This window comes from Equus przewalskii, chromosome 1, assembly GCF_037783145.1.
Source record: "Equus przewalskii isolate Varuska chromosome 1, EquPr2, whole genome shotgun sequence".
Lineage (NCBI taxonomy): Eukaryota > Metazoa > Chordata > Mammalia > Perissodactyla > Equidae > Equus > Equus przewalskii.
In genome coordinates, this window is record NC_091831.1 from 29975358 (window position 1) to 30001009 (window position 25652).

The following is a 25652-nucleotide window of genomic DNA, read 5'->3' on the forward strand; positions in this document are numbered from 1 at the left end:
AAGAGCTCACGGAGGAAGGATGTGCCAAATTCCCATCCTACCCTGGCGTGGCAGGAAGAACTCGGGACTTGCGGCAGCCACAGGCTCTGCCGTTCGGTAGCTGGCTGGTTTTGGGGACAAGCCCCGCCCCCCGCCTTAGCTGCTAAAGGATCCCGAGCGGTCACCACAGGCTGGGCACTGCGCTCCGCGCTCGACTGCCGCAGCGCGCCGTGAGGGGGCACCGGCTCCTGGCGCGGCGATGGGAAACGTGAGGCTGAGAGTTCAACTGGAACACGGCCGCACGACGGTACGCGGTGGCGCCAGGATTCGAACCCACGCATCGGGCTCCGGAGCCCGGCCGCTCTCGCTACACGCCCTTCTCAGGGCCCCGTCTCCACACGTTTCAAGCCGGACTAAGAGAAGGTGCCGCGCAGCGGGCTGTGAGCAGACGGGGAAACTAGTCCGAGGAACTCGCCACTAATCCACCGGTCAGAACCCTCGCAGGCCCGCCCCTCAGAGCGAACTGGGCCGAGCGCCCCCTCCCCGCCCCCTTCCGCACCGGCCTTCCCGGACGGCATCCGCGCCCGTTTCCGCTCGGAGGAGGCCCCCTGCCTCTTCATGCTCGACCCGGTCCTCCCTCGTGCGTCTTCGGGTTCCACTCAGGGCCCGGGTTGCGGCGCGCGCGACCAAAGAAGCGCGTCCTCCTAGCCGCTCGCGCCCCTGCGCGTCCCCGATGTCCACGCCCCAGCAGCCCCCGCGAAAGCCGAGTCGCTAGCGCAGGCGCAGTCACTGTTCGCCGCTGGCGTCTGAGCAGGAGGGGCTCCCGCAGCGTAACCCGGAAGTGCTTCTCTCTTCGGTGGCGGAGAGAAGAGACATCAGACCGCTGGAGCGTGGAGGCGGCGGCCGTGCGCTGTCCTCAGTATGCAGCGATTACTCTCTCCGCCCCTGAAGGCCTTGATGGGGAGCCCGTGTCTCCGGCTCCTGGTTCCTAGGGCGGCGCCTAGAGCACAGGTACCGCATCGCAGCGGGCTCTGAGTCTCGTAAGCGGGCATGGGGTGAAAGGGCATGGAAAAAGAGAACAGATAACCTCATATCACGTTTCCGTAGCTCCTTAGAGTTCACAACGCGTTTCCTTGTGCCCAGAGCCCCAGAGTTCAAGTCCGCACCTACTACTTACTAGCTGTGTGATATTAGCCGAGTTAATCTTTCTGTGTCTCAATTTCCCCATCTGTAAAATGGGGATAACAGCAATGCTTACTTCATAAAGTTGTGCGGATTAGATAATTTAATGTACATCGAGCGCTTAGCACATAGTAAAAGCTCAGTAATTTTTACCCATATATTTGATTTTTGCTAAGAGCCTACAGGTAGTCAGGTTAGGGGCTGTAACTCCATTCTACAAAGAAGGAAATTGAGGCTTAGTTGTCTAAAGTTAATTAGAAGCAGGAAACCAAAAATGGTTCTTTGGCCTCTCAGAGTAGGAAGAGGGCGTGTATTCCCTTGACTATCCCTTGACTAATAATTATCGAGGGATTATTGTGTGTTAGGAACTGGGAAGCGAAAGATAAGTCCCCCTTTATCCTCAAGGGATATGTTCCAAGATCCCCAGTGGATGCCTGAAACCGGGAATAGTTCTGAACCCTATATGTACAGACAGTTCCCGATGTATGATGATTCACTTAAGACTTTTTCGACTTTGCCGTGGTTTGAAAGCAATATGCATTCAGTAGAAACCGTACTTCTAATTTTTAATTTTGGTATTTTTGTGGGCTAGCAATATGCAGTATGATACTCTCGTGTAATGCTGGGCAGTGGTAACAAGCCACAACTCCCAGTCAGCCAGGCATAAACAACCAATACAGTTACAACCATTCTGTACCAATAACACTTCTGTTTTTTCACTCTCAATATAGTATTCAATAAGTTATGTGAGATTTTCCAATACTTTATTATAAAATAGGCTTTGTGTTAGATGCTTTTGCCCAACTTTAGGCTAATGGAAGTGTTCTCAGCATGTTTGGGGTAGGCTAGGCTAAGCTGTGATGTTTGGTAGGTTAGGTGTATTAAATGCATTTCTTTTTCCCTTTTTTACTGAGGAAGATTCGCCTTGAGCTAACACCCGCTGCCAGTCTTCCTCTTTTGGTGTGTGAGCTGCCACCATAGCATAGCCACTGACAGATGTGGTGTAAGTCTGCGCCTGGAACCAAACCCAGGCTGCCAAAGTGGAATACACCAAACTTAACCACTAGGCCACCAGGGCTGGCCCTTAAATGCATTTTTGCCTTATTATATTTTCAGGTTACTATTGGTTTATCTGGACGTAACTCCATTGTAAGTCAAGGAGGATCTGTACTATGTTTTTTCCTGTATGTACATACCTATGATAAAGTTTAATTTATACATTGGGCACAGTAAGAGATTAACAACAACTAATTGTAACAATATACTGTAAGAAAAGTTACCGTGGATCTTAGGAACCTCAGCATATGATTTTTTTCCTTATTAAGTTGAGAACTTTCACCTTTTCACTTAGAGGAAGCATTTGACAGCTTCTCTTTGGCACATCCGAATTGCCAGCATCATTACTCTTGAGCTTTGGGGCCATTATTAAGTAAAATAAGAGTTACTTGAACACAAGCACTGCAATACCTCGATAGTCAATCTGATAACCAAGACAGCTCCTAAGTGACTAACAGATGGGTACCATATGCAGCATGGATCCTTGGACAAAGGGGTGACCCACATCTCAGGCAGGATGGAGTGGGCCAAGCGAGATTTCATAATGTTGCTCAGAGTGGCTTGCAATTTAAAACTTAATGAATTGTTTATTTCTGGAATTTTCCATTTAATGTTTTTGGACTATGGTAGACTGTGGGTAGCTGAAACTGCTGAAAGTGAAACTGTACTGTACCAAAAGACTACTGTACCAAAAGGCTCCTTCCCTGGAGGCAGGCACAGTTTATTCACCTGTAATTCATTTGTCAAGTCTTTATTAAGGTCTTGTTATGTCAGGGAACTGTTTGAAACAAAAGTAGCAGGAGGGAAAGAGCTAGACTGACCAGATGAGACACTGCTGTCCCCCAGCTCAGAGCTTAGTGGGAGATAGAGACAAGTGAACCTGAAGGTACATTGCAGTGTGTTAAGCACTGTGATAGGGGAGGTACACAGTGCTGTGAGAGTGACCTGTTGCAGGCCTGGGAATATCTGGGAACATTTCTCAAAGGAAATGACATCTAAGCTGAGGTCTGCAGTAAGTATTGTCAATCAGGGGACAAGTAGTGTCCCCGTCGGAAATCATGTTTAAAGACCCACCAGAGAAAGAAAATAATCCATATCTAGGTGTAGAGTTAAGTCTGGGGGAAGTATGCAGAGACCAGAAGGTTTTTGTAGTGTGGGGATGGCTTGGAGTAAGGCCAAGTGTAGAGGCAGGAAAACCAGTTGGGAGGTGGTTGCAGTAATCCAGTTAAGAGATGATGATTTACCAGGGCAGTGAGATGTGGCCACTCAGGGGACTTGACTCCAGACAGAGTGGGATTGAGTGTGAGTAGCAGTAGAGGGAAGTCTTTCCCTATTTCTCCAGTTGTAATTTGTCTGTCTTGATCCTTAGTGTGGTTGCAGCTGTGGGATCAGCCGTCCCTTGAGGCCAGGTCAATACAGCACCGTCTCTGAAGTAGCCTTGCAAGCCGGAAGGGGTACAGTGTCCCTTCCCTCAAAGGCTGCTGAGCGGGTGGTGGGCCGATGGCTCCTGGTCTGCAGTGGAACAGTGGCTGGAGCAGTTATTCTTGGTGGAGTAACTAGGTGAGTAATTTGCTCATAGTGGGTTAGCTATTTGGGTCATGAGTAGAGGCACAGGATGACTGAGGGGGAAGGGACCCTAGGAATCATCTAGCTCCCTCGTTTTTCACATGCAGAAACCGGCCTAGAGAGGGAACGTGTTTGACGGCTTACCCTGCCATAGAATGGTTTAGGGTTTTATTAGTAGGAGCCCTTCACAAGAACTCGTTTAGGTCTTAACTGTTAGCCGTGCATTGTTTGTGTATATTTTCCGCCTACAATCAGAGTTCAAATTTGTCTCAAAAATTTTTGTACAGTTTGTTTGAATTAAACCCAAATAAGTTCCATACATCACAATTGGTTCGTGTACCTCTCAGATCTATTTAAACCTATAAAGAGAGTTTATAGATTTAGATTGTACTCCTCCCTCCACCCCCTCACCACCATTGGCAGTTTTTTGTTGAAGAAACCCGAGTCATTTATCCATGGAGTTTCCCACAGTCTGGGTTTTGCTAATTGCACACTTGTGATGATGTTTAACATGTCCCATTGTCCCCTGTGTTTTCTGTAATCTGGTAATGGCTTGATCAGATTGAGGGTGGGGGCAGAGGAGCAAAATACTTCAGAGGTGATTATACATTCATAAATATCTGGTGTCTGTTAGATCAACAGCCATTGATGATCATTGCATAGATCCATTATTTCTTTAGAGTTGCAAAATTGTGATATTTTATTACCTCAACTCTAAAAAGAAACTTTCCCTCATCAAAAAATTGGTTATTCCTAAGGTACAGTTTGAAAGGCAGGATAAATACTTGATTCTTTCCCTTTATTTACCAATTTTTCAAAATAATAAATTGATTCCCAGCCATCTTCCAAAGGTAGCCAATAAAGGGTTTGAGTTTTTAAGTATCATCATGAGCTCATAGGTTTAACCATATTTGATATGTTTCCGTCCATGGCAATGAGGATGATTTGCTCAAATTGTCCCATCTTTAGTCAGTGGGAACCTCTTCAAATTGGTTCCAGGGTCTTTTTGACAGGACCTTTGATTCGTTGCTTTCTGGATAATAAGATGTTCCAGGCTCATCTTATACATTTCCTGCATCAGGCCTAAAATCAGCCTTTTAGTTTAGGAACTCTAACTCCTTTTGGTGAAAGTCCTTCCTGTTTTAATAAAGTATGTGTTCCTCACATTCTCTCCACATTCCCTGTGCCCTTATTTCAAAATAACTTATGCATTATATAGGCTGTTATGAGAAACTGCAACAAATTTGAGTTTTGTCGTCTTTAAATTCACTCAAGAACCTAAACCATTTTATACCTATAACAAATTTCTCTTCTCTGTGTAAATAATGTTGGTTATGCATTTAGGGCAAATTTCTTTGGTCTAAGGGTTGATTGCCTGTCAAGGAATGCTAATAAAAGAAAGAAGTAGGAAGAATTTAATGAGAGGATTGAGAGAATAAGGGGGTAAAGAAAATTATACCTGATGGCTGCTGTTTCTGACAAAATTCTAAGCACTAAGAAGAGAAGAAGATGTCAAAAGAGGAAACAATGAAATAATGTGTCTGCCTTTAGAGGGGCTGAGTTCAGATCCACTTGGTGCTGTAAACCTTTATGATCAGCATTGTGCGCTCATGTGCACACTTGCCTGTGCGTGTACACACACACTCAAATTTCTTTCCTATCCTAAGGTTGACAGAGTCTGGCCTCTCGATGGTAGATTGGCATTTAATAAAGGAGATGAAGCCACCTACAAACCAAGAGGAATGGGAAGCAGAATTCCAAAAATACCAGCAATTTCCAGAATTTAAAATGTAAGTGCTGTAGAAAATCAGGTAAACATCCCATTAGGCCCACTCAGTCTTTTGCTTATTTAAACATTTCAGAATGATTAGATTCTATTATTTCTTAATATCAGCTCAGTTATATTTAGTGAGCTCCCTACTCTTAAACCCCCACTTCCAAAGCAACCCTGAGGTCACTGATGAGGAAGAGGGCAGACCTATCAAGCTTTAAGACTGAGAATGTTCCTGCATTCCACTGGGAAATAAAAATCAGATGGATGTTTCCTCTTCTTTTTTGACTTCCCTTTTCACCCAGCTTGAATCATGATATGACATTGGCAGAATTCAAGTTCATCTGGTACATGGAGTACTCCCACCGAATGTGGGGTCGTCTTGTAGGCCTCGTATACATCCTGCCTGCTGCCTACTTTTGGAGAAAGGGCTGGCTCAGCCGCGCCATGAAAGGACGTGTTCTTGCCCTCTGTGGTTTAGTCTGCTTCCAGGTGAGATTATTCAAGTTGGGGAAACCAGAGATGCTCACAGGAGCTTCCTAGTTGGCATTGTTTTTTAAGGAAATAATCTTTGAAGCCGTATAACAGAGTGGGTAAGAGCATGGGTTTTAGTGTCACAGGCCTGGCTTCAAGGCCTGCCTCTGCCATTTAGTAGGGCGAGTTGTCTAATCTCTGTAGGCTGTGTTTCCTTTACCTGAAAACAGGCATAATAATAGGGCCTACCATTTGGTTTGTGTGTGTAGTAAATGAGATCATGCCTATAAAGTACTTAGTTTAATGCCTGGAATCAGTAAGTACTCAATAAATATATTTTTGTGTCACAAGAATTAGAGTTTCTTTCCCATCAGGGCTCTCCTCCTGGTTCTCATCTCCTCCCTTTTTCTAACTGGCTTGCTCCATGGGGAAGTGGGATCTCTGTGCTAGAATGGCGACCAAAGCAAATAGGAAAACTGCAAAAGAGAGAAACATTTTGTGGGATGAAGGATCTTAGAAGACAGATGTAGCTGAGAGATATTCAAGTATAAATGGTGATTAAAACCACATAAGTTTAACTCCTCTTAAGGAAAAGAGCTTTGAATGACTCCTAGAGTTAAGGGGTTAGGTGAGACTGACAGCCAAGAAAAGGATTACTAGAGAAGACACATATGAGTATTTGGGTCAGGGTATACAGGCCCTAAGGGAGAGTATCAGAGCATCAAAGAAATACCACAATTTCATCAGGAGGAAGTGAATTGGTTAATTCAGAAATGGTAAGAATATGAACCATTTAGAAGGAATTAAGGAGGAAGATGGAAGAGATGAAATAGAGACAATAGAAATAGTTAAGAGTTAGACATTAATAAAAGTCTAATGGAAACTAGGGGAGGGGAAGTGAAACAAAATGAAAGTTTGTTTTAGAATGGGGGGAAAAAACCACTAAAATTTGAAGATGGCTGATAGGGTTATGGGAGGAAGAAGGTGAGGGCTGGCAAATCACACTGTATCCTCCTCCATCTTCCAATGTCCTATGCCGATGAAATCAAGATAATTTGATCCAGGGTAATGGTGAAGGGGGAAAGAATTGCCCAGAAAGATTTCCAGAGAAGTATGTATTTAGAAGAGGTGGCAGAATCTCACCTCTTTGACATGATTCTACCGCCTTGGGATGGTGGGGTTGAAAAGGCTATTACCTGATATGATATGATTGGAACTGACAGTTGTTTGGTTAGTTGAAAAAGTCAAAAAAGTCAGTTACAGCAGAGAATCATAGAATAATAACACATACTTAATCTTTCAGACTGAAACATGTACTTTCATTACCTTTTTTTAACAGAGCTAAGGCCTGTTCTTTGAGTCCTCCAATTGGCGTTCAGCGTCAGATCTCTTGCACCCGCATAAACTATTAACTTCGTTTCATTTTCTTTAAAGGGGAGTGGGAACAAAGCATTCTGCCTGCAAAGCCTTCCAGCTTTTTATGACTTCTCCACCAAAAGTTTTATGTCTCTTCCCAGCTAACTTGACAGTAATTGTGTTTAAGCAATTATCTTTGTCAAGCTTTTCCAAAGCATTCAATCTAGTTTTAATAGAAACAACTCTTTTTATGTTTTACTGTCTTACATAATGTTAAATTATATCAAGTATTTGCAAGGTTTTGCCCACAGATATGCTTTTTTGCACTTTTTATATTTGGCTTATACGTCAATAAAATGTTAGTCTAAACAGTGGTTAAGTATTTGCGATGCTATATGTGGAAATGTGGATAGGCCCTCATTCCTGGGATACTGGGAATCGGAGAGGGTATGGAAAGGAGGGGCCATGTAGGGAGTATCCCCGATCATTGATAGCACAGGTTCTCAGAGATTAAAGTTGAATAGACAGTTTCAACCTTATTTTATTTGCCTCTTCTCTTTTTGGTTCTAGGGTCTGTTGGGATGGTATATGGTGAAAAGTGGATTAGAAGAAAAACCAGACTCCCATGACATCCCTCGGGTCAGTCAGTACCGCCTTGCTGCCCACCTGGGGTCAGCCCTTGTTCTTTACTGCGCCAGCTTGTGGACCTCACTCTCACTGCTGCTCCCTCAGCACAAGGTAAAAGTCAGTCTATGTTGTTACCACATCTGCACAAATGCTGATAGAGGCAGAGAAATGGAAATTCTGGTTCTAATGGGAAGTTATAAGTCAAAATGCACACTTTCCCTTAGTAACATTTACCAATTTACCAGAAGCTAGATATAATGAAAGTTTAGAGAAACATTGAACTTTAAATTTTGGGTTAGCTTTGAGACTATAGAGTAAAATTTGCAATTATTCTTTTGAGCTGGAGCAACTCATTCAAAGAAGAATTAGTAGGATAGGAGCCAGAATATTTTGTCAGTATTGCCTATTGGGAAAGGTGAAAACATGAATTTTAGGAAAAGTGGGGAAGAGTACCAACAACAAGAGCTATCCCAACCACTTTACTTCTGACTCCCAGAGGGAGGGCGGATGGCGAGGTGAGGAAAGCCAGCATGAGAGCTATTTCTGGACCTTTGGTGGTGTACAAGAGCCTCGTTGGGTTGTTTGTTCTTTAGATGGGGATCTGCCATTCATCAGATCTAACAATATAATAAACCTTGGTGATCTTGCCTGAAAGTATTTTCTCTGTATGCTGATTGAAGGAAAATAGTAATTTATCTAGTTTTTTAAAAAATGAGTATTATTTTACGTATTAAAGTCATGATTGGCCTGGATAATCTCATGGAGTAAAGTTTGAGATGACAGTAGGACTTTGAAGTAGAATCATCCAGTAGGGACTTGGAACCAGTAGCCTGGATCCCACTAAGGATGGGAGTGGTTGACCTGGCAGTCCTCCCCGCAGGAAAGCCAGATGGAATTGACACATTGGTATAGTAGACAGTCTACATCTGAATAATTCTTGTTTTTCTGACTTTCAAAGCCAAACTTCTAAATGAATTGCTTACATCTGTAGCTGTACTTCCTGACAATGCCTTCTTTCTTTTCAGTTCTTCTCATCTGGCTTCCCACCCATCCCTGTACATACGCACCTACACGTTCACCCCCATACTTAATACCACACACTCCTAAACACACTCCACTGAATTGGTACTCTGAAAGGTTACCAATGACTTTTTAATTATCAATTAATTGTTTTTCTCTTTTTATTTATTTCTATTCCCCTAATTACAGAAAGGATTTGAGATGATAGTCAAACATATAGTCCTATGCTGTCTAACACAGTAGCTACTAGCTACATGTGGCTATTTAAATTTTAATTACTTAAAATGAAATAGAATTAACTTTATTTAAACAAACCGTTATTTACTTTAAGTAAAATTAACTTTTTATTTAATTTTCAGTTGCTCTCGCCTCGTTTCAAGTCCTTGTTAGCCACATATTGGGCAGTACAGGTAATAGAACATTTCCATCATCACAGAAAGTTCTGTTGGACAGCGCTGATATACTGTACAGTATCTTAGTAATGATACCTAACTCTTCACATACTAGATTGTAAACTGTTTGAGGGCAGCACTCTGACTTAACTCCTTTGTATCTTTATGATTACCTGTTTATAAAATTCTTAATAAATATTTGTTGATTCACTGATTAGTATCAGAAGTTGGTTCTAGTAAAAATTAAAAAAAAGATTTGACTTTACCAAAAACACTAAATGCAAGAATCCCCACTCTAGGCAGTTTATGCAATTTAATTCTGACTATATTTGTTAAGCACTAAATGTCACACACAACATGAAAATCCAGTCCTATATCTTCAGCCATATCATTTCAACCACAGTGAAGCATTTTTCCCCTGAACAATGCAAATCATTCAGTTATTGAGCAGATTCGTACTGAGTTCCTACGTGCCAAGCACTGGGCTAGGATTACTGTCATACCAAGACAGATGGTGGTTCCTGCCTTCACAAAACTTACAGGATAGCAGGGAGGACAGATAGTAAATATATAAATTTAGTAAAATATGATGCAATGTTAGAACAGACTGTCTGCTTGGAGTATTTAACCTAGTCCAAGGGTCCGAGAAGATCTGACTTAAGATGGTCACTTGGGTTTGGCCTTAGAGATCTTTGCGGCCTCTCGTAGTTCTGCAGTACGGTTTATCTGATGATTTTCCTTCCTTATTTAGTTGCCTGAAACCCGTCAGCTCCTGTGGTTGAGACGATTCGCTCATGGAACAGCAGGCCTAGTGTTCCTTACGGCTCTCTCAGGTGGGCCTCTTCTCATCACAGGTGGCCTGTTTTCATCCCACTCTCAGGTGGGATCTCTTGCTTATGTTTTGCCCTTCTTGCATCATATTATTTTCCTTTCACATCTTCCTCTCTCATACCCACCATCTTCACTCTGTTTTCTATTCCTTCCTCCCTTCCAAAAATCCTGCTTTCCAGTCAGTTGAACAAAAATATTGAGCATTTACCTGGATCCAGATTGCCTCACTTCAAATCCTGTCTTCACCACCTATGAACTGTATGACCTTGGACAAGCTGTGTAACCTCTCTGGGCCTCAATGACTTCATCTGTGAAATGGGGATGATGATAATAGTATGAGTAAGATATGTGAAGTGCTTGGAACAGTACCTGGCGTATACCAAAAGCTATATAAGTGTTAGCTGTTATTTTTATATAAACGTTATTATTACGTTACACCAAGGTGGGTCGGACAAAAAGCCTGCCCTCAAAAATAGTGTAAGGTGGGGAATTCATTGTTGCAAAGAGACCAACCCAGGTCTTTTCATTCTTTAAATCACACCTCTACCTCTGTCTGTCTCACTCTAGAACTGCACTATCCAATACAATAATCACCAGCCTCATGTGACTATTTAAACTTTAATTAATTAAAATTAAATAAAATTTAAAATTTAGTTCCTCAGTCACACCAGCGACATTTCAAGTGCTCAGTAGCCACATGTGGCTAAGCTCTTATATTGGATGGCAGTTATAGAACATTTCCATCATCACAGAAAGTTCTACTGGACAGCACTGCTTAAAATAAAACCATCAAACCAGTGATCCATCCAACTCCTCCCCCTTTTTTGGTGGAAGAGCATGAATTTTGACTTTATAAATAGCATTTAGAAAAATAAGGAATGTGATCTAAACATCCCTGAATCTTCTTTCATCATAAATAATGGATCAGTCATCATTAATTTATGAATACCCTCTTTATGTGTTTATCCAGGATTTAGTTTATAAGTTTTTTTTTCATTTCTGTGTTCATTCAACAAATTTTTTTTTTTTTTTTTTTGTGAGGAAGATTGCCCCTGAGCTAACATCTGTGCCAGTCTTCCTCTGTTTTGTATGTGGGGCACCACAACAGTATGGCTTGACGAGTGGTGTGTAGGTCCATGCCTGGGATCCGAATCCCTGAACCCCGGGCTGCCAAAGCAGAGTACACAGACTTAACCACTATGCTGTTGGGCCAGCCCCTAAACATTTTTTGAGCACTTGGGGAAGACAGATAATAAAATATAATATGTCAGATGGTGTTCAGTGCTATGAAGAAAAATAAAGCAGGATAAGGGGATAGAGGGAGCTGGAGGAGTACCATCTTATATAGGATCATTGAGGAGATCTCTTTGATGAGGTGACATTTCAGTGGAGACCTGAGGAAGTGAAGGAGTAAATTATGCAGATTTCTGAGGAAAGAGCATGTCCAGAACAGATCAGTAGTTCTCTGTGGGGGATAAGGAGGGCATCAGAATCACTAAGGGAATTATTCCAAACTAATATGCCTCTCTCTAGAGTTTCTGTTCCGCTCCTTTAGGGGAAGCATGCCAGAATCTTGGGGTTGGAGCAGGTGAGGATGCAGTTGTTTTTGTTTTTTTTGTTTTGTTTTGAGGAAGATTAGCCCTGAGCTAACTACTGCCAATCCTCCTCTTTTTGCTGAGGAGGGCTGCCCCTGAGCTAACATCTGCGCCCATCTTCCTCTACTTTATACATGGGACGCCTGCCACAGCATGGCTTTTGCCAACTGGTGCCATGTCCGCACCCAGGATCCAAACCAGTGAACCCCGGGCCGCCAAGGCAGAACGTGCGCACTTAACTGCTGCGCCACCGGGCCAGCGCTGTTTTTGTTTTTTTTTAAAGTTCTCATGGTGTTTGTGATGTATAGTCCCTTTTTGAGAACCCTTACTAAATCTTTTTTTTAATTTTTCTCTCTTTTATCTAACTCTGGGATAATAAACCTTTTCTGTGTCAGAACTAGTATTTGGTTTCTTCTTTCTCTCATTTTAATAAATGCCATTTACCTTGGATACAGGGGCCTTTGTGGCAGGACTGGATGCTGGGCTTGTTTACAACTCCTTTCCCAAGATGGGAGAATCTTGGATCCCAGAGGATCTCTTTACATTCTCCCCCATCCTGAGGAATGTTTTTGAGAATCCCACCATGGTGCAGTTTGATCACCGGATTCTGGTAAGTCTGGCTGGTGTTAACTGGCTACTAAGCCCAGGGAGCCTCTCTCAGGCTTTGGGGTGTCTGATGCCCTGAAGGCAGCACTGAGAGGGTAGAGTGGGAATGAGATTTCCTTTTCTTTTTAGAAGAAATTTAGTACCAGCTCTCAGATGTGATGTTTTTGTCCTAATTACCCACAACCCCTCCTACCAAATTCTGGCTTTCAGGATACTGTCAGCTTCTTAAAGTTCAATTGTACCTTTTACTATCTGACAAATGATAACCTTCCTCAATCCTGCACACACATAGCAGAATCATGTTAGCATAAATGAAGCTGAATAGAGAAGAGCGTGCAAAGACAGTGGTTGCCACACACATAGCTATCAAATCTGAACCAGAACCGAAGGAGCCAAGAGCATCATAAATAGTGTTCGTTTCATTTAAGCTAATGATTATTAAAGGCCTGCTTTGGGTCGTGTTAAGATTGGCTTGGTAACCTGAGCATGATAAATCGGCGCAGGGAAGAGCAGCAGCAAGGAGACCAGTGGGCAATAGTGCTCTTGCAGCACTGCAGCTGAGAGTGATGGGGATCCAGGCTTCATGGAGCGAGTGGGGCTTGAGAAGAGTGGTGAATCTGAGAGAGGTTGTAAGGAATAGAAGATTGGCTGTAGGAATAAAGGTGAAGAAAGATCAAAGGAGACCAGAAAGCTTCTGTGGCATGCTTAAAACACAATCAACAGAAATAGGACTATTGGAATGAGTGCTGAGCTAGAGATGGAGGATGTCATCAGACTGAGGTATGTTGACTGTGAGATGATAGTTGTACATCCAAAGAGAGAGGTCCAGAGGACTCAGGTATCCAAAGGGAGTGCTGGGCGTGGGCAAGTTACCTTATGTGGGCTCAGTCCCCACCCCCACACATCATTTTGGAATAAATAAAGTCTGGTTGAAACTGTCATCATGGACAGCTCTGAAAAGAAAGAAATGAGACAGATGTAGAAATGTGGTAGAAAAACACTCGGCTTGACATCATGGAAGGGGGAAGGAGACGCTATTGCCAGTCCCACACCCTAGTTCTGAAGGGGTGGGAATGAAAATAGAACTTTAGATCATTTTTTAGCATTAGCTATCAGTACCACCACCTTCTCTACTCACAGCCCAGGAAAATAATAACCGCATGTCCTGGAGTCACAATAATAACCCTCATGTGCTGCTTTAAACATACAGGATTAGAGTAGAGATAAAATTAGTGATAAGGATGCAAAGAATGATTTAAAAAGTGAAGACCACACCTGGGGGATACCCACTTTGGAAGGTGAATAAGATCATGGGGAGAGAGTTAGTGTTTATAAAGTGATACATGGAGAAACTGTAGCTGGAGCTGCGGAAGACAGTGAGGTTTAAGTGGCAAGCAGACGGGGAGCGTGGAAGAGACTGAGGAGGAGCAAGCAGAGGCGGAACTGCAGGTGGTTCTCTGTGCCTGGGATAGGAGAGTGCGTAGTGGTTACTCGGTGGTTCTGGAAGAGATACGTGTAAGGTGAGCAGAAACCAGGAGGTGGGACGTTTCTCCCTGGCGCTTGATGAGGCTCTTTCCTCCCTGCAGGGAATCACTTCCGTTACTGCCGTTACAGCACTCTACTTCCTCTCCCGGAGAATTCCCCTTCCTCGAAGGACCAAGGTGGCAGCAGCGACTCTGCTAGCTTTGGCATACACACAGGTATAAACCACTTCTTTTTAGTCTGAAGGTGTCCTCAAAACAAAGTTAAAAAAGAAAGGTGACAGGCTAGGAGAAAATATTTTCAATATTTATAATAAACTAAAAAATTAATAACCAGAAATTAAGTCAAGGGTATCAATACACAATTCTCACAAGAGGAATGATGAATAGGAAAAGCTGTTTAGCCTCACTCATGATCAGAGAAGAGCAAATTAAAACAATGTGTGCTGTTTTGTGCTGGTCAGATTAGAAAAAAATGGGGAAAAAAAAGATGATCAGGTATTGGTATGGGTCTAGGAAAACGGATACCTTCATATATTCTTGGTGAGAGCGTGAGTTGGTATAGCTTTTTTCAGAGAGCAATTTGGCAACATCTTTTAAAATGTTAAATGTGTAATCCTTTGGTTAAGCAAATTGACCTATTAGTGCCTGCCCTAGAGATATTCTAGTGCACAAAGAACTTTGTATGAGGAAATTCATGGTAGAATTGCTGTGGTAGTGAAAAATTGGAAACAACTTCAATAGTTAAACCAGTGATATAGCACAACCAGAGGCACTCACAACTAGAATATACAACTGTGTACCAGGGAGCTTTGAGGAGAAGAAGAAAAACCACACCAGCCTGTGGTATCCTACTGTGGAATACTGTACAGCAGTTTAAAATAGTAAGATCTCAAGATGCATATTGTTAAGTGAAAAAAAGCAAATGACAAAACAGTGTATTTTTTAAAAGCACAAAACTGTATGTTCCTCTATAAACATGTATACAAAAGTACAAACGTGTAGAAACTGGTAACAGTAGCTGTCTTTGGGGAGGGGAACTGGGTTTAGGGGAATTAAGGGGAGTTTTAGGTTTATTTTTGTTTGTTTGAATTTTTGTTGTAAGTATATTTACTTGTGAAATTAAAAATGTATATTTTTTTAATATTCTGATGGGAGAAGGTGGAGGTTTATGTATCGTTTATTGATGCCCAGTCATTTCAGCTCTGAATTTGTGGTTCCTACTTTGCTTACTCTCTCTTTCCTTTGTAACAGGCCGGCTTGGGCATTAGCACTCTGCTGATGTACGTGCCAACTCCTCTGGCTGCCACTCACCAGTCAGGCTCCCTGGCTCTTCTCACTGTTGCCCTTTGGCTCATGAACGAACTCCGGAGAGTTCCAAAGTAATTCTCAGAGGATCACCTTTCTAGGACTGAAACTGCTTTTGAGAGCTCATCAGAGTACAAGAACTTGGCTTGTCTAAGAGGATGACCTTGGCATACCAAGTGGTTTCCAAATTTGTCGAGTTACTTAAAATTCTTTGCTTGTTTCTGAGACAGTCGCTGGATCAAGAATGTCAATATGGTGGGACTGGCCCATGGCGTAGTGGTTGAGTTTGGTGGCCTGGGTTCACAAGTGTGGATCCCAGGCACAGACCTACACCACTTGTTGGCCATGCTGTGGTGGTGACCCACATATAAAGTATAGGAAGATTGGCACAGATGTTGGATTGGGGCTAATTTTCCTCAAGCAAAAAAAAAACAGAGGAAGATTGGCAACAGATGTTAGCTCAGGGCAAATCTTGCTCAGCAGAAAAAGAAGAATGTCAATATAGTTATGCTCAAGGTTCCTTTATAAATTTGTTACTTTTCAGGTTGAAAATCAAGTTTAATGTAGAGAAAGAAATGTCTGCCATTTGCTGCTCCTTAATAGGCTGTGTCTCGGGTTTCTTTTTTTTTTTTCTTCTCCCCAAAACCCCCCAGTACATAATTGTATATTCTAGTTGTAGGTCCTTTTGGCTGTGCTATGTGGGACGCCAGCTCAGCATGGCTTGATGAATGGTGCTAAGTCTGTGCCCAGGATCCAAACTCGTGAAACCCTGGGCCGCCGAAGCAAAGTGCACGAACTTAACCACTCGGCCACAGGGCCGCCCTTCGGTTTCTTAATGTTGGTTGTACGTACATGATGTCTGTCTCCTTGACCTCCTGAGTCCTGAATTCTGCCCAAGTGGAAATTCTTTATGATCTCAACTTCACTTCCATCAGGTGAAGATTCAAAGGGAATGATTGGCATACCCTAAAGTAGCCAGATAGCCTTCAGCAAGAAATAGCTATGTCTTCCAGAATCCTGATTTTCAAAAATGGGGAAAGGGTAGATTTTGACAAGCTTAATGTCTATATGGCAGCAAACCAGTTTGTAAGTACTTAGAAAGGACATAATCACCAGTAACCCACTTGGATGCATCAAGCACTAACGTAGTTTCTCTTTTGATAGTGCTGTTGCATCACTAGGTCAGGTGAATGGAAAAGATCGTATAAATCACTTCCTGAAAGGGTTTCCTAACAGCCTTGTGGATAAGAAAAATATGGCCTTGCTGGTGTAGTACATGGACGTCTATTCAGATATTTAAACAAATGGTAGATTAATGAGTTGATATGATTTTGGTCTTTTGATATTTCACAGGGCTTTGTCTTATTCAACTTAATTTTATTTTAAATCAGTAATTTGGATGAAGCCATCAGAAAGATCGGATTTGAGGATGGAACAACTCAACGTTGCTAATATAATAGATGACGGTCACAACTCAAAACAGTTCCCGAGTGACACCATAAAGATGGAATTAAACAGATTATAAATGTAACATCCTCATTTGAAGTAAATAGGTTGTATAAATTTGGGGTGGAGAAACCTGGCTTCATGTCATTTCATATAAAAAAGACTTAGGGATTTCAGTTGGCCACAGACTCGAACAACCAATGTAATGACACTAATAAAAATTAATGGTGTTTCAGATTTTATTAATAGAATTGTCACAGCCATAGTCAGAATACCTCAGTGCCAGTGCTGGCATTTCACTCTGGGTACCAAATTTAAGGAGTACACTGACACAAAGTATGCATCCAGGAGAGGCGACCAAGATGGTGAGGAGTCCAGGACCCATATCACAGGGATATTTCGCTGGAGGAGAACATTTGGAGAGAGAGCAAGATTCCTGTCCTTGAGAAGCTGAAGCCCTCTCATGCAGAAGGAATGAGCTTCCTTTGTGCTGCAGGCCTGGGAGCAATGGGTGAAAGTTGCCGAAAGCTAGTTTTCGGTTTTGTAGAAGTTAAGTGTAAGTTGGACCAAATCAGTTGCTCATTAGGATCAGGCTGGTGGAGACAGTGGCACACTGGAGTGCAGGTGCCCCAGCTTAGGGGCTAAACTGCTGCTGAGCTCTGGCCTGTTGCTGCTCTGCAGGTCCAGGGTTGTCAACTCTGATTTTTTAAAGAAGCCAAACATCTAGATTTGTATGTGAAAGCTCTCAAGTGTTGGCAACTAATTTTAAGTTTTTTAGAAGATTATGCAGGCTGAACACATCTGGGAGCCATAAATGACCTAAGGTTTGCCCATTTACAATCTCTGGACTAGATGATCTCAGTTCCCTTTCAACTCCAATATTCTCTGAGTTTCAGTGTGACCTACAGTGTACCATTCTCAAGTGGTTCTTAGAAAAACAGAAGTAGACAGGTGTCTTTGGTTTTTAAAGTCCTGGACCCTGGGGCTTATGCTGTTGCTAGGTGATTCCCAGCTGCAAGATTAGAATCTTTAAAAATCCTAAGCCCAAACCTCACCCAAGACCAATTAAATCACAATCTCTGGAAGCAGTAATAGCTGTATTTTTAAATTCCCCAGGTGAGTCCTATGTGCAGACAAGTTTAGGAACCCTTGGCCTAGGCCCTGATAGCCTAGTTACCTTAGAAAATTTTGACCAGCTTATTCCCATTCCCTCGGAATTTCCAGGCCACCCTCTCTCATTTAATCCGCTGTGTTGATCCTGTTAGTATGGTAACAGGTTATCAGCTCTTGCAGATAGAATTCTTGAAAGAGGGTACTGCAGTCACTGGGGCGGGTCGTTGTACCATCATCTCCTGATCCCCAAACTAAGGTTGTCCTTAGTTAATCACTGAGTCAGCAGAGGGCAGTTCAGTCCAACCAAAGAATTATATGCTAATGTTTCTACAGTTCTGGCCAACAAAGTAGCAACAGATGAATAAAATAAGTTTCAGATGTTTTACTTCATTTTTCTTTTATTAAAGATAATAAGTTTGGAAAAACATCTGGTTACATTTAGCTATATAACTGTATTATGCCTATCCACAAGCTTCTGGTGAATGGAGATTATCTGAATTATTTTTATGTTTGCATTATTCCCAGCACCAGCCACATACCAAATGTTGCATGAATGAATGGAAAATGAATGATTACAGGTTGATGTCCCAGCCACCTCTTTCAAAATAATTCATCACATACCTGGAAAATTAGTTTGCCTTAATATTTTCAAAGGTCTTTCAACAATTCTGTCAGTTGTTTTTAAAACATCAAGGGAAATTAAAATACCTGGCTTTCTTAACCCAGAAGTTTTTGTCTTTGACTTACACTGACAAATGCTGTCCACTGTGGCAGGGGTAACGATTAGCTACTGCCTAAAGTGATGCTGGTTGCAAAGACCAAGTCTGATGATCATTATATTAGGATAACCAGTTTATCTGCAGCCATCCTTCCAGTCCTGGAATGAATGGTGGGTTATATATTGGGATATGTAACACATATATATACCCATGTCCCTGCATATGGGGGAATACATCCCCTCTCTAGTATGCATTGCACATTTTGTTCAATGTTCACTGATTTAACAGTATTTATCAGTGAGAATTTTAAGGACTGTTCAGCAAAATTATTTAATGTGAAGCATAAGAAAAACATAATCTTTGTTTTTTTAAGGAAGATTAGCCCTGAGCTAACTACTGCCAATCCTCCTCTTTTTGCTGAGGAAGACTGGCCCTGAGCTAACATCCATGCCCATCTTCCTCTACTTTATACGTGGGACGCCTGCTACAGCATGGCTTGCCACGCCATGCCATGTCCACACCCAGGATCTGAACCAGCGAACCCCAGGCCGCCGAGATGTGGAATGTGCGAACTTAACCGCTGTGCCACCAGGGCAGCCCCTAGAAAAACATAATCTTAGCAACTCCTGAAAGTGATACATTACAGGCAGCCTTTGGTTTATTTTAACCAAGAAGGGAGTCTCTAGTTGTGGATCATAATAAAATGATACCTTTCAACACACAGTAGAGACCATCGCTCAAGGCAGAAATGATGGAGGAGACAAGGTCTGTACTTCAGGGCTTCAACTAAAGGGCAATTGTGGAATGACAATTTCGAACACAACATAATGGCAGAAATCAAAGTATTTGGAATCTTTGCTCGCAGAGAAAGCCTTCTATGAAGCTAATAAGGGGCAGAGCCTCCATCACCCGCAGTCTTAACAGGCCAAACTCTGGCAAGGCTCTGTAGGAGGGGCTGCTTAGGAAAGTATCAGCTACCTTACACTGGAGAAGTGGGGTGGTGGTGGGGAAGGAAGTGGTGGGCTGCCCAAGGGTATACGAGTGGCCGCTCTACTTAAAAAGGAGGTCAGGAGCAGACAGGTCTTCATGTTTGCCTGAAATCTTGCATGTGTGGCTATAAACATCCTGTGATTCAGAAATTTTTTCAACTTTGGTTTTTATAAAAAATGGCAAGCAATGATTGAATACATTTTAAAAGTAGAAAGCCCTTATAGTATGAGTAATGATTCAGTTTTACAAATAAAAGGATCTCCTTATTGCTCAGACTTTCAGAGAAACAAACTGACCAATGGATGCATTATTCCTCCTCTGTCCCCCTAATAACAGTACTGACAAACTAAGAAATAATGAAATATTAGGGCAAAAGGGAAACACGTGTAATAATACAAGGGAAGCCTATTAGGATATAAAAAAAGTCCTCGTTTTTTAAAAAATATTTTTTGTAACACCAAGAAAATCCTCACGTTTGACAGAAGGATATGGCCCCGGTGGCAGGACTGAAAGCAGCCAGACTCAAACTAGTATCACCTGAGAGACTAGTATGGGAGCATTTAAAACATCCACTGCTACTTCTTCCTTACTGCTTAATCCCAATTGAAGTTATGTCACCACAGCAAAAAGGGAAATTAGATACTAGTTCTGAATTAGTCTGAAAAGAAGTTTAAAGACAGCAAAAAGAAACAGCGCTCTGTTCAGTCAGGAAGTCTGGGAACTGCCCAAGAATTACAACCAATTATACTCATTAAGTATAATGAGGTAGATTTAACAGGCATTTATACCTTAAATAATTTAGATTGTAAGCATCATATGAATTGCTTGGATGCTGTGGTTAAGAAATTTGTACAAAATTAAGCAAGTTGTTTAAAAGAGATATCTAAAATTTTTAAATACTAAATACTGAAGCTAGAATAGATGCAGTGAAAACTTGGTACTATTTCTAATGAAGTATTTCTTTCATATTTCATTCCTAAATGTGAGCAAAGCAATCACAAATGAATATCAGAAGCAGGTATAAAGATCGGGCATGGTTAGTTGCAGCCAGCTGTGTTATAAAGAATAGATTCTCTTGAAATACACAATCTTGTGGGAAGATTCTGAGCATTTCATTGTAGCTGTCAAAGTGGCGTGTGTGTCTGTGGTACAGAGAACAGAGAAACCTGGACCCAGGAAGCCACTCACTGTGACTTTGCACATATTACCACTCTGGGCCTCAATTTTATCATCCATAAAATCAAGTGGATTAACCAGAAGACCTCTAAAATCCCAGCTTTAAAAATCTCAACTTCTGAAATTTATGTATATTGATTGCTGTTAGAAACTCCATTCCCATCAACCTTAATGTCAGGGACTATGGATAAGGCAGGAGGTGATCACTGGCTCTTTAGGGCGGCCTGGTTTTCTAAACCAGAGGCCAAAATCATCTTCCTGAAACTATATCACTTTTCTACCTTTTTTCCTGCCTTTAGTTCCTTAGGCCAGTGGGTCTCCTTTTGGAACTGGCCTCAGATGATCTTGTCTGGCCACCTCATTTTATAGATGCGAAATGAACCAGACAAGGGAAGTGACTTGTCTGGCATGCCAGAGCTGGTTAACGACAAAGCCAGGACTAGAATCCAAGTCTGCTGTTGGTGAAGTCCAGTGTTCTTTCCCCTAAATCAATCCACCCATTGTCTTTCATTCCTGACAAAAAGCAAAACACGAAACTATGAGAATAGGAGTGATAGGGAGGGGCATCTATTTAGATAACACTGGTGAGAAATAAGTTATTTTATTTCAAAAAGGTAAATATGGATGTGATAATAAATGTTAATGCCTAAAAAGACTAGCTTCGCAAGTGCATGGCAGACTTTCATTCAACCACATTTCGATAATCACTGCCTAAGGCCTTTGAAATTAAAAGAAGCTCTTAGGCTGACGAGGGGAGAGGCAGAATACTTTGAATGACATTAGAGGAATGAATACAAGGTTGGTAGAAAGTGATTAAAATTTCCTAGACCAGAAAAATCGAGCTAAGGTACAGAGAGAAAGATGGTATAATTTGGCTCAGAGTTTACTGCAACTTAAGTGAACATAATGCCATATAATTGAGTATTATATAATTTTCATTATGTTCTAGTGACAAAAATTCCGACAAAAGTGGTGGGTTGTGCCATCATAGGACTAATAAAGCATCACTCCTATAAGCCACTGACTCTGACTTTGACATTTGTGACCTGTCTCACTAATAACGAAAGTACTGAAACAGTTCCATTTCACTGGTGCTGTTATCAAGAAGACTGGCTGGTAAGATTAAAGGAACCAGTGGAATGTGAATTTTATGAAACTATAATTATTTTCACAGGGAAACCACTCAAAATGCAGAAATGAAAATAGAAAATAGAAATCTTTAAAAATCTTTAAAAACTGAGGCTAAAAACGGGTTAAGGGCAAGCTAGACTATCTGATTCTATAAGCAAGAATATTTCTGGGACTGGCCCTGTGGTGTAGTGGTTAAGTTTGCGCACTCCGCTTCAGCAGCCTGGGGTTCGCAGGTTTGGATCCCAGGCATAGACCTACACACCACTCATCAAGCCATGGTGTGGCAGCATCCCACATAAAAAATAGAGGAAGACTGGCACAGATGCTAGCTCAGGGACAATCTTCCTCAAGCAAAAAGAGGAAGAATGGCAACAGATGTTAGCTTAGGGCCAATCTTCCTCACCAAAAAAATTAAAACTAAAAAAAAAGAATACTTCATTATGAGAAAGCAATATATTTAAGTAATTGGCTCTCAGCAAGGAATAAATGGCTTCTGTTTCTAGCTAATGACATTTCATTTAAAATCTATTAATTGGGAGCATTGGAAGAAGCACAGGAACCAATACCATATTCAGTTTTTCTGAGGGGTATGATAAAAATTTTTCCTTCCTATTTTTATACCTTGGAACTCTGAGAAATCTTACACATGGTAATAAGGACAAACCTGGATAATATTAAAATAATAAACAGGATATAACACATATTAAGCAAAAACTCAAAGACTAATTAAAATAAATTAAGAATAAGAAATACATTTATATTGAAAAAGTGATAAATGTAGGTATCCTGAGTTTCTGGACTATAAAAAGACGACAGTAACATCAATCTGAAAGGCTGTCATAATGATTAAATAATATACATGCAATTTTAAGAGAGTGTCTGGTACATAATAAGTGCTTAACAAATGGCAGCTGTTATAACCAGGATGAAGAATAACTTGACTAATAAGAGCTTTCAAACTGGACTAATCACTACCTCCTTCCCACTTCAACTTCATTTTGAGCACATGAATCTGATCACTGTTAGCCAATCAGGTAGCTTTTGACTAGATCTCACAAGAAAACCAAAAATAGTATTTGGAAACCCAGGTGAGGGGAAAAGAGTTACCTGAGTAGCAGCGGCTAGCAAAAACACACTTTGACATTATTTATAAGCAGCATCCATAAGGCAAGGGCTCACTCACAGAGACACAAAGATAATAAGAAGTCAAAGAAAATCAAGGCAATTTAGAAGTCTTAAAAACTAAAGGAAATTGCTGTGACATGAGCCCTAATGAAAAGTAAAAAATATTTCCAAAGAAAAACTGTAAGACTCTTTGCTAGGTCCATTTTTATCTAATTTGAAAACAATTCAAGACTTGCTATATTTTGATCAACCAAGCAAAGGTCGCTATACTTATTTTCATCTCAGTTTATTTCTAGGAGGGTCTTGATTTCTTTTTCTCTCTTTTGAGAAGCATTTCATTCCTTTCCACTCCAAGTATGAGATTTATTTTTTAAGAATTCCACTTTTTTTTCCTTTAAATTCAGGAACCTTTTTCTCTACTCATCTAATTCTAGAAATCAAAGGTGACACGAAAGAAGAGAAAGCTACTTCAACCCTGGGAGCATACGCTTGGGCAGGACATTCAAGGCTACGTATAGGAAAGGGTAGAGTATAAGGAAGACTCCATTAAGAAAGGCAGGAGTTGATGAAAAAGAAATCCTCATGTAATTGAAAGGCTAACTGTAGACGAGGAGCAAAGCTCTGAAGGGTAGTGAAGGAAAACGTAATTATATGGCTTTTCCTCTCTCCTCATTAATGGAAATGCTGTTTGTGACTGAGCAATCTCTTAACAAGCATTCTGAAAGTTGCCAGGTGGCTTATTGACAGATTTATCTATTTATTCCAAAGTTTAGAATTTGTTTCTTTTCAGACATTCCAAGTCAAATTGAGAAAATTTCTATTTCTCAGGAAAACATTAATCAATAAGAGCTTGGATTTTATTGCCTTTGCCCACTCTCCGGATATTGTTCTTCCATTCTTAAAAAAAAACTCAAATACATCCCTTCCCAAACTACATACTGATCTTAGCAGTGAAATAAAGGAACTCTTTTTGAATGTTATGGCCTAAGGGCTCATAAAAATAGGCCTAGAGGATAGCGACCTGAAACCAGACAAATCCAGGTCTCCAGGCCCCATCACAGTTTCTCCATCCTACAAGCACACTTAAGGCTCAAAAAGGAAAATTAATGCCCAAAAAGCCTGTGAGGCACACAGACATGGAAAAACTTTCTATCCTGGTCATACTAGACATCAGATAACGTATTGTCAGAATCTTCAATGGACCATTCACTTAGAAGGGATTGTAACCTCTTACAATCACAAACTAACATCAGCAACACTGTCAGGCATCTTGAACCACACTCATAATGGCTTCTTTGTCAAGTAAGCAAGGAAACTGTGTTATTTTGGTTGCCTTGAAATTCATATCTATTCCAATGAACTGCAAAGATCTTGGATCCCTATCAAAGGCTGTGGATCTCCACATAAATGATCTCTCTGTTACAGAGAAAGAAGGGGCTGCTGCACTTGCTAGAATGTCTCCGGCTTTATATCAGATGCTGCAAGTTTGGTTTTAACCAGGCTTCCAGGGTGCCTGATGCCAAACTTCATGCTTTAGCAAGGGGAGAAAAATCTAGATCCTAGGAACACACCAGACCTCTCAGATAAAGGAGAAGAAGCATGCTTCAACTGGACGGAGGTTGGTCCCCTTTGTTAGCACCAATCTCTCATTATTTAGTTCTTCACAGACTAAATTACAGCTCCTCTCAGAGAAGAGGACCTGGATATTGAGAAGGAGTTAAAGCAGAAATTAAAGTAGAAATTCCAGGGCCAAATATCCACAAGGTCAGGCAAAGCAGCATCCGAGGCTAGTACAAGAAAGTGGTGGAATTCGATGAGCAGCGACTCTGGGTACTGAAGCTTCTTTAGTCCTTGTCCAGCCTCATGGCCCCACCTGTTCCCCAATCATGGGCACCACCTCTTCGATCCACAGCATGTCCAGTGGTGCTGAGGCTCGAGTTTGTCGGTGGTGAATTCGGCGTAGCCGCAAAAGGTACAGGATGATGGCCAGTAGCACCACCAGAATGCAGGCGAAGAAGAGATAGTGGTTGTAGACAAAGGAGAGACGGAACCAGCTGCCGTGGGCCTGTCGGACACCTTCCTGCCGTAGATCCCTAGGAAGAGTTTGAAGGAAGAAAGGAATGTTAGTGTCCGAGAGAAACATTCATGCTAATTTAAAAGGTCCAGTGGTGTTAGCCTAATTATTCTATCCATATAAACATGCTATGATATCAGCTCCACAGAAGCAGAGGCGAAGAACGTCCCCAACCCCCAGGCTGCCATGTGATTCCTCCCGTACCTTCCCCCGGCCTACAGAGGGGGCCTCACAGGCCTACGCAGAATCTGGGGGCAAAATGAGAGGCCAAACAAATGAACAGTAAGGCAAGACTGATCATCTGCAACATAAGTCTCAACAGTGACCCCATTCCACTCTGGCCTATAGAGTCTATAAAATATGATACTAATGAGAATAGGGTGGCCCCTGAATGCACTCAAGAAATCAGAGTACTGTATATCTAAATCTTTAAAAAAGTTGCTGGGGCCAGCCCCGTGGCACGTGGTCCATTGCAGCAGCCCGGGTTCACAGGTTCGAATCCCAGGAGCAGACTTACTCCACTCGACAGCCATGCTGTGGTGGCAACCCACATACAAAACAGAGGAAGACTGGCACAGATGTGAGCTCAGGGACAACCTTCCTCAAGCAAAAAAAAAAAGAGGAAGATGGGCAA

At 41.7% G+C, this 25652-nt stretch overlaps 3 protein-coding genes across 18 annotated transcripts in view; 1 reads left to right on the top strand and 2 right to left on the bottom strand.

Annotated features, from left to right (window-relative positions):
• The window catches only part of CUTC (cutC copper transporter), a 54713-nt gene extending 53946 nt beyond the window's left edge, over positions 1-767 (bottom strand). For 6 of the 10 annotated variants that reach the window (XR_011522768.1, XR_011522767.1, XR_011522765.1 and 3 more), the window contains exon 1: positions 539-767. Coding sequence is in view for 2 of the 10 variants with exons in the window: in XM_008538434.2 (XP_008536656.1) it covers positions 539-599 (61 nt within the window). In the remaining 8 variants the exon portion in view is untranslated. The remainder of the gene's footprint in view (positions 1-538) is intronic. The other 4 variants (XR_011522772.1, XR_011522770.1, XR_011522769.1 and 1 more) reach the window with 1 other exon arrangement.
• COX15 (cytochrome c oxidase assembly homolog COX15) lies at positions 726-18524 on the top strand. Of its 4 annotated transcripts, none has more exons than XM_008538431.2 (10): positions 769-990; positions 3587-3777; positions 5451-5573; positions 5860-6046; positions 7955-8122; positions 9391-9441; positions 10175-10256; positions 12305-12459; positions 14042-14155; positions 15191-18524. In XM_008538431.2, the coding sequence occupies exons 1-10, from the start codon at positions 901-903 to the stop codon at positions 15320-15322; spliced, it is 1293 nt and encodes a 430-aa protein (XP_008536653.1). In that variant the 5' UTR covers positions 769-900; the 3' UTR covers positions 15323-18524. The 4 variants fall into 4 exon arrangements, with proteins under 4 accessions (XP_008536654.1, XP_008536653.1, XP_008536655.1 ...); XM_008538433.2 differs by having other exon boundaries at positions 14070-14155; XM_008538432.2 differs by lacking the exon at positions 9391-9441 and having other exon boundaries at positions 726-990.
• ENTPD7 (ectonucleoside triphosphate diphosphohydrolase 7) overlaps positions 18182-25652 on the bottom strand; it is a 44720-nt gene continuing 37249 nt past the window's right edge. For 2 of the 4 annotated variants that reach the window (XM_070559506.1, XM_070559510.1), the window contains exon 13: positions 18182-25037. In XM_070559506.1, the coding sequence (XP_070415607.1) occupies positions 24806-25037 (232 nt within the window). In that variant the 3' untranslated portion in view covers positions 18182-24805. The remainder of the gene's footprint in view (positions 25038-25652) is intronic. The other 2 variants (XR_011522677.1, XR_011522678.1) reach the window with 1 other exon arrangement.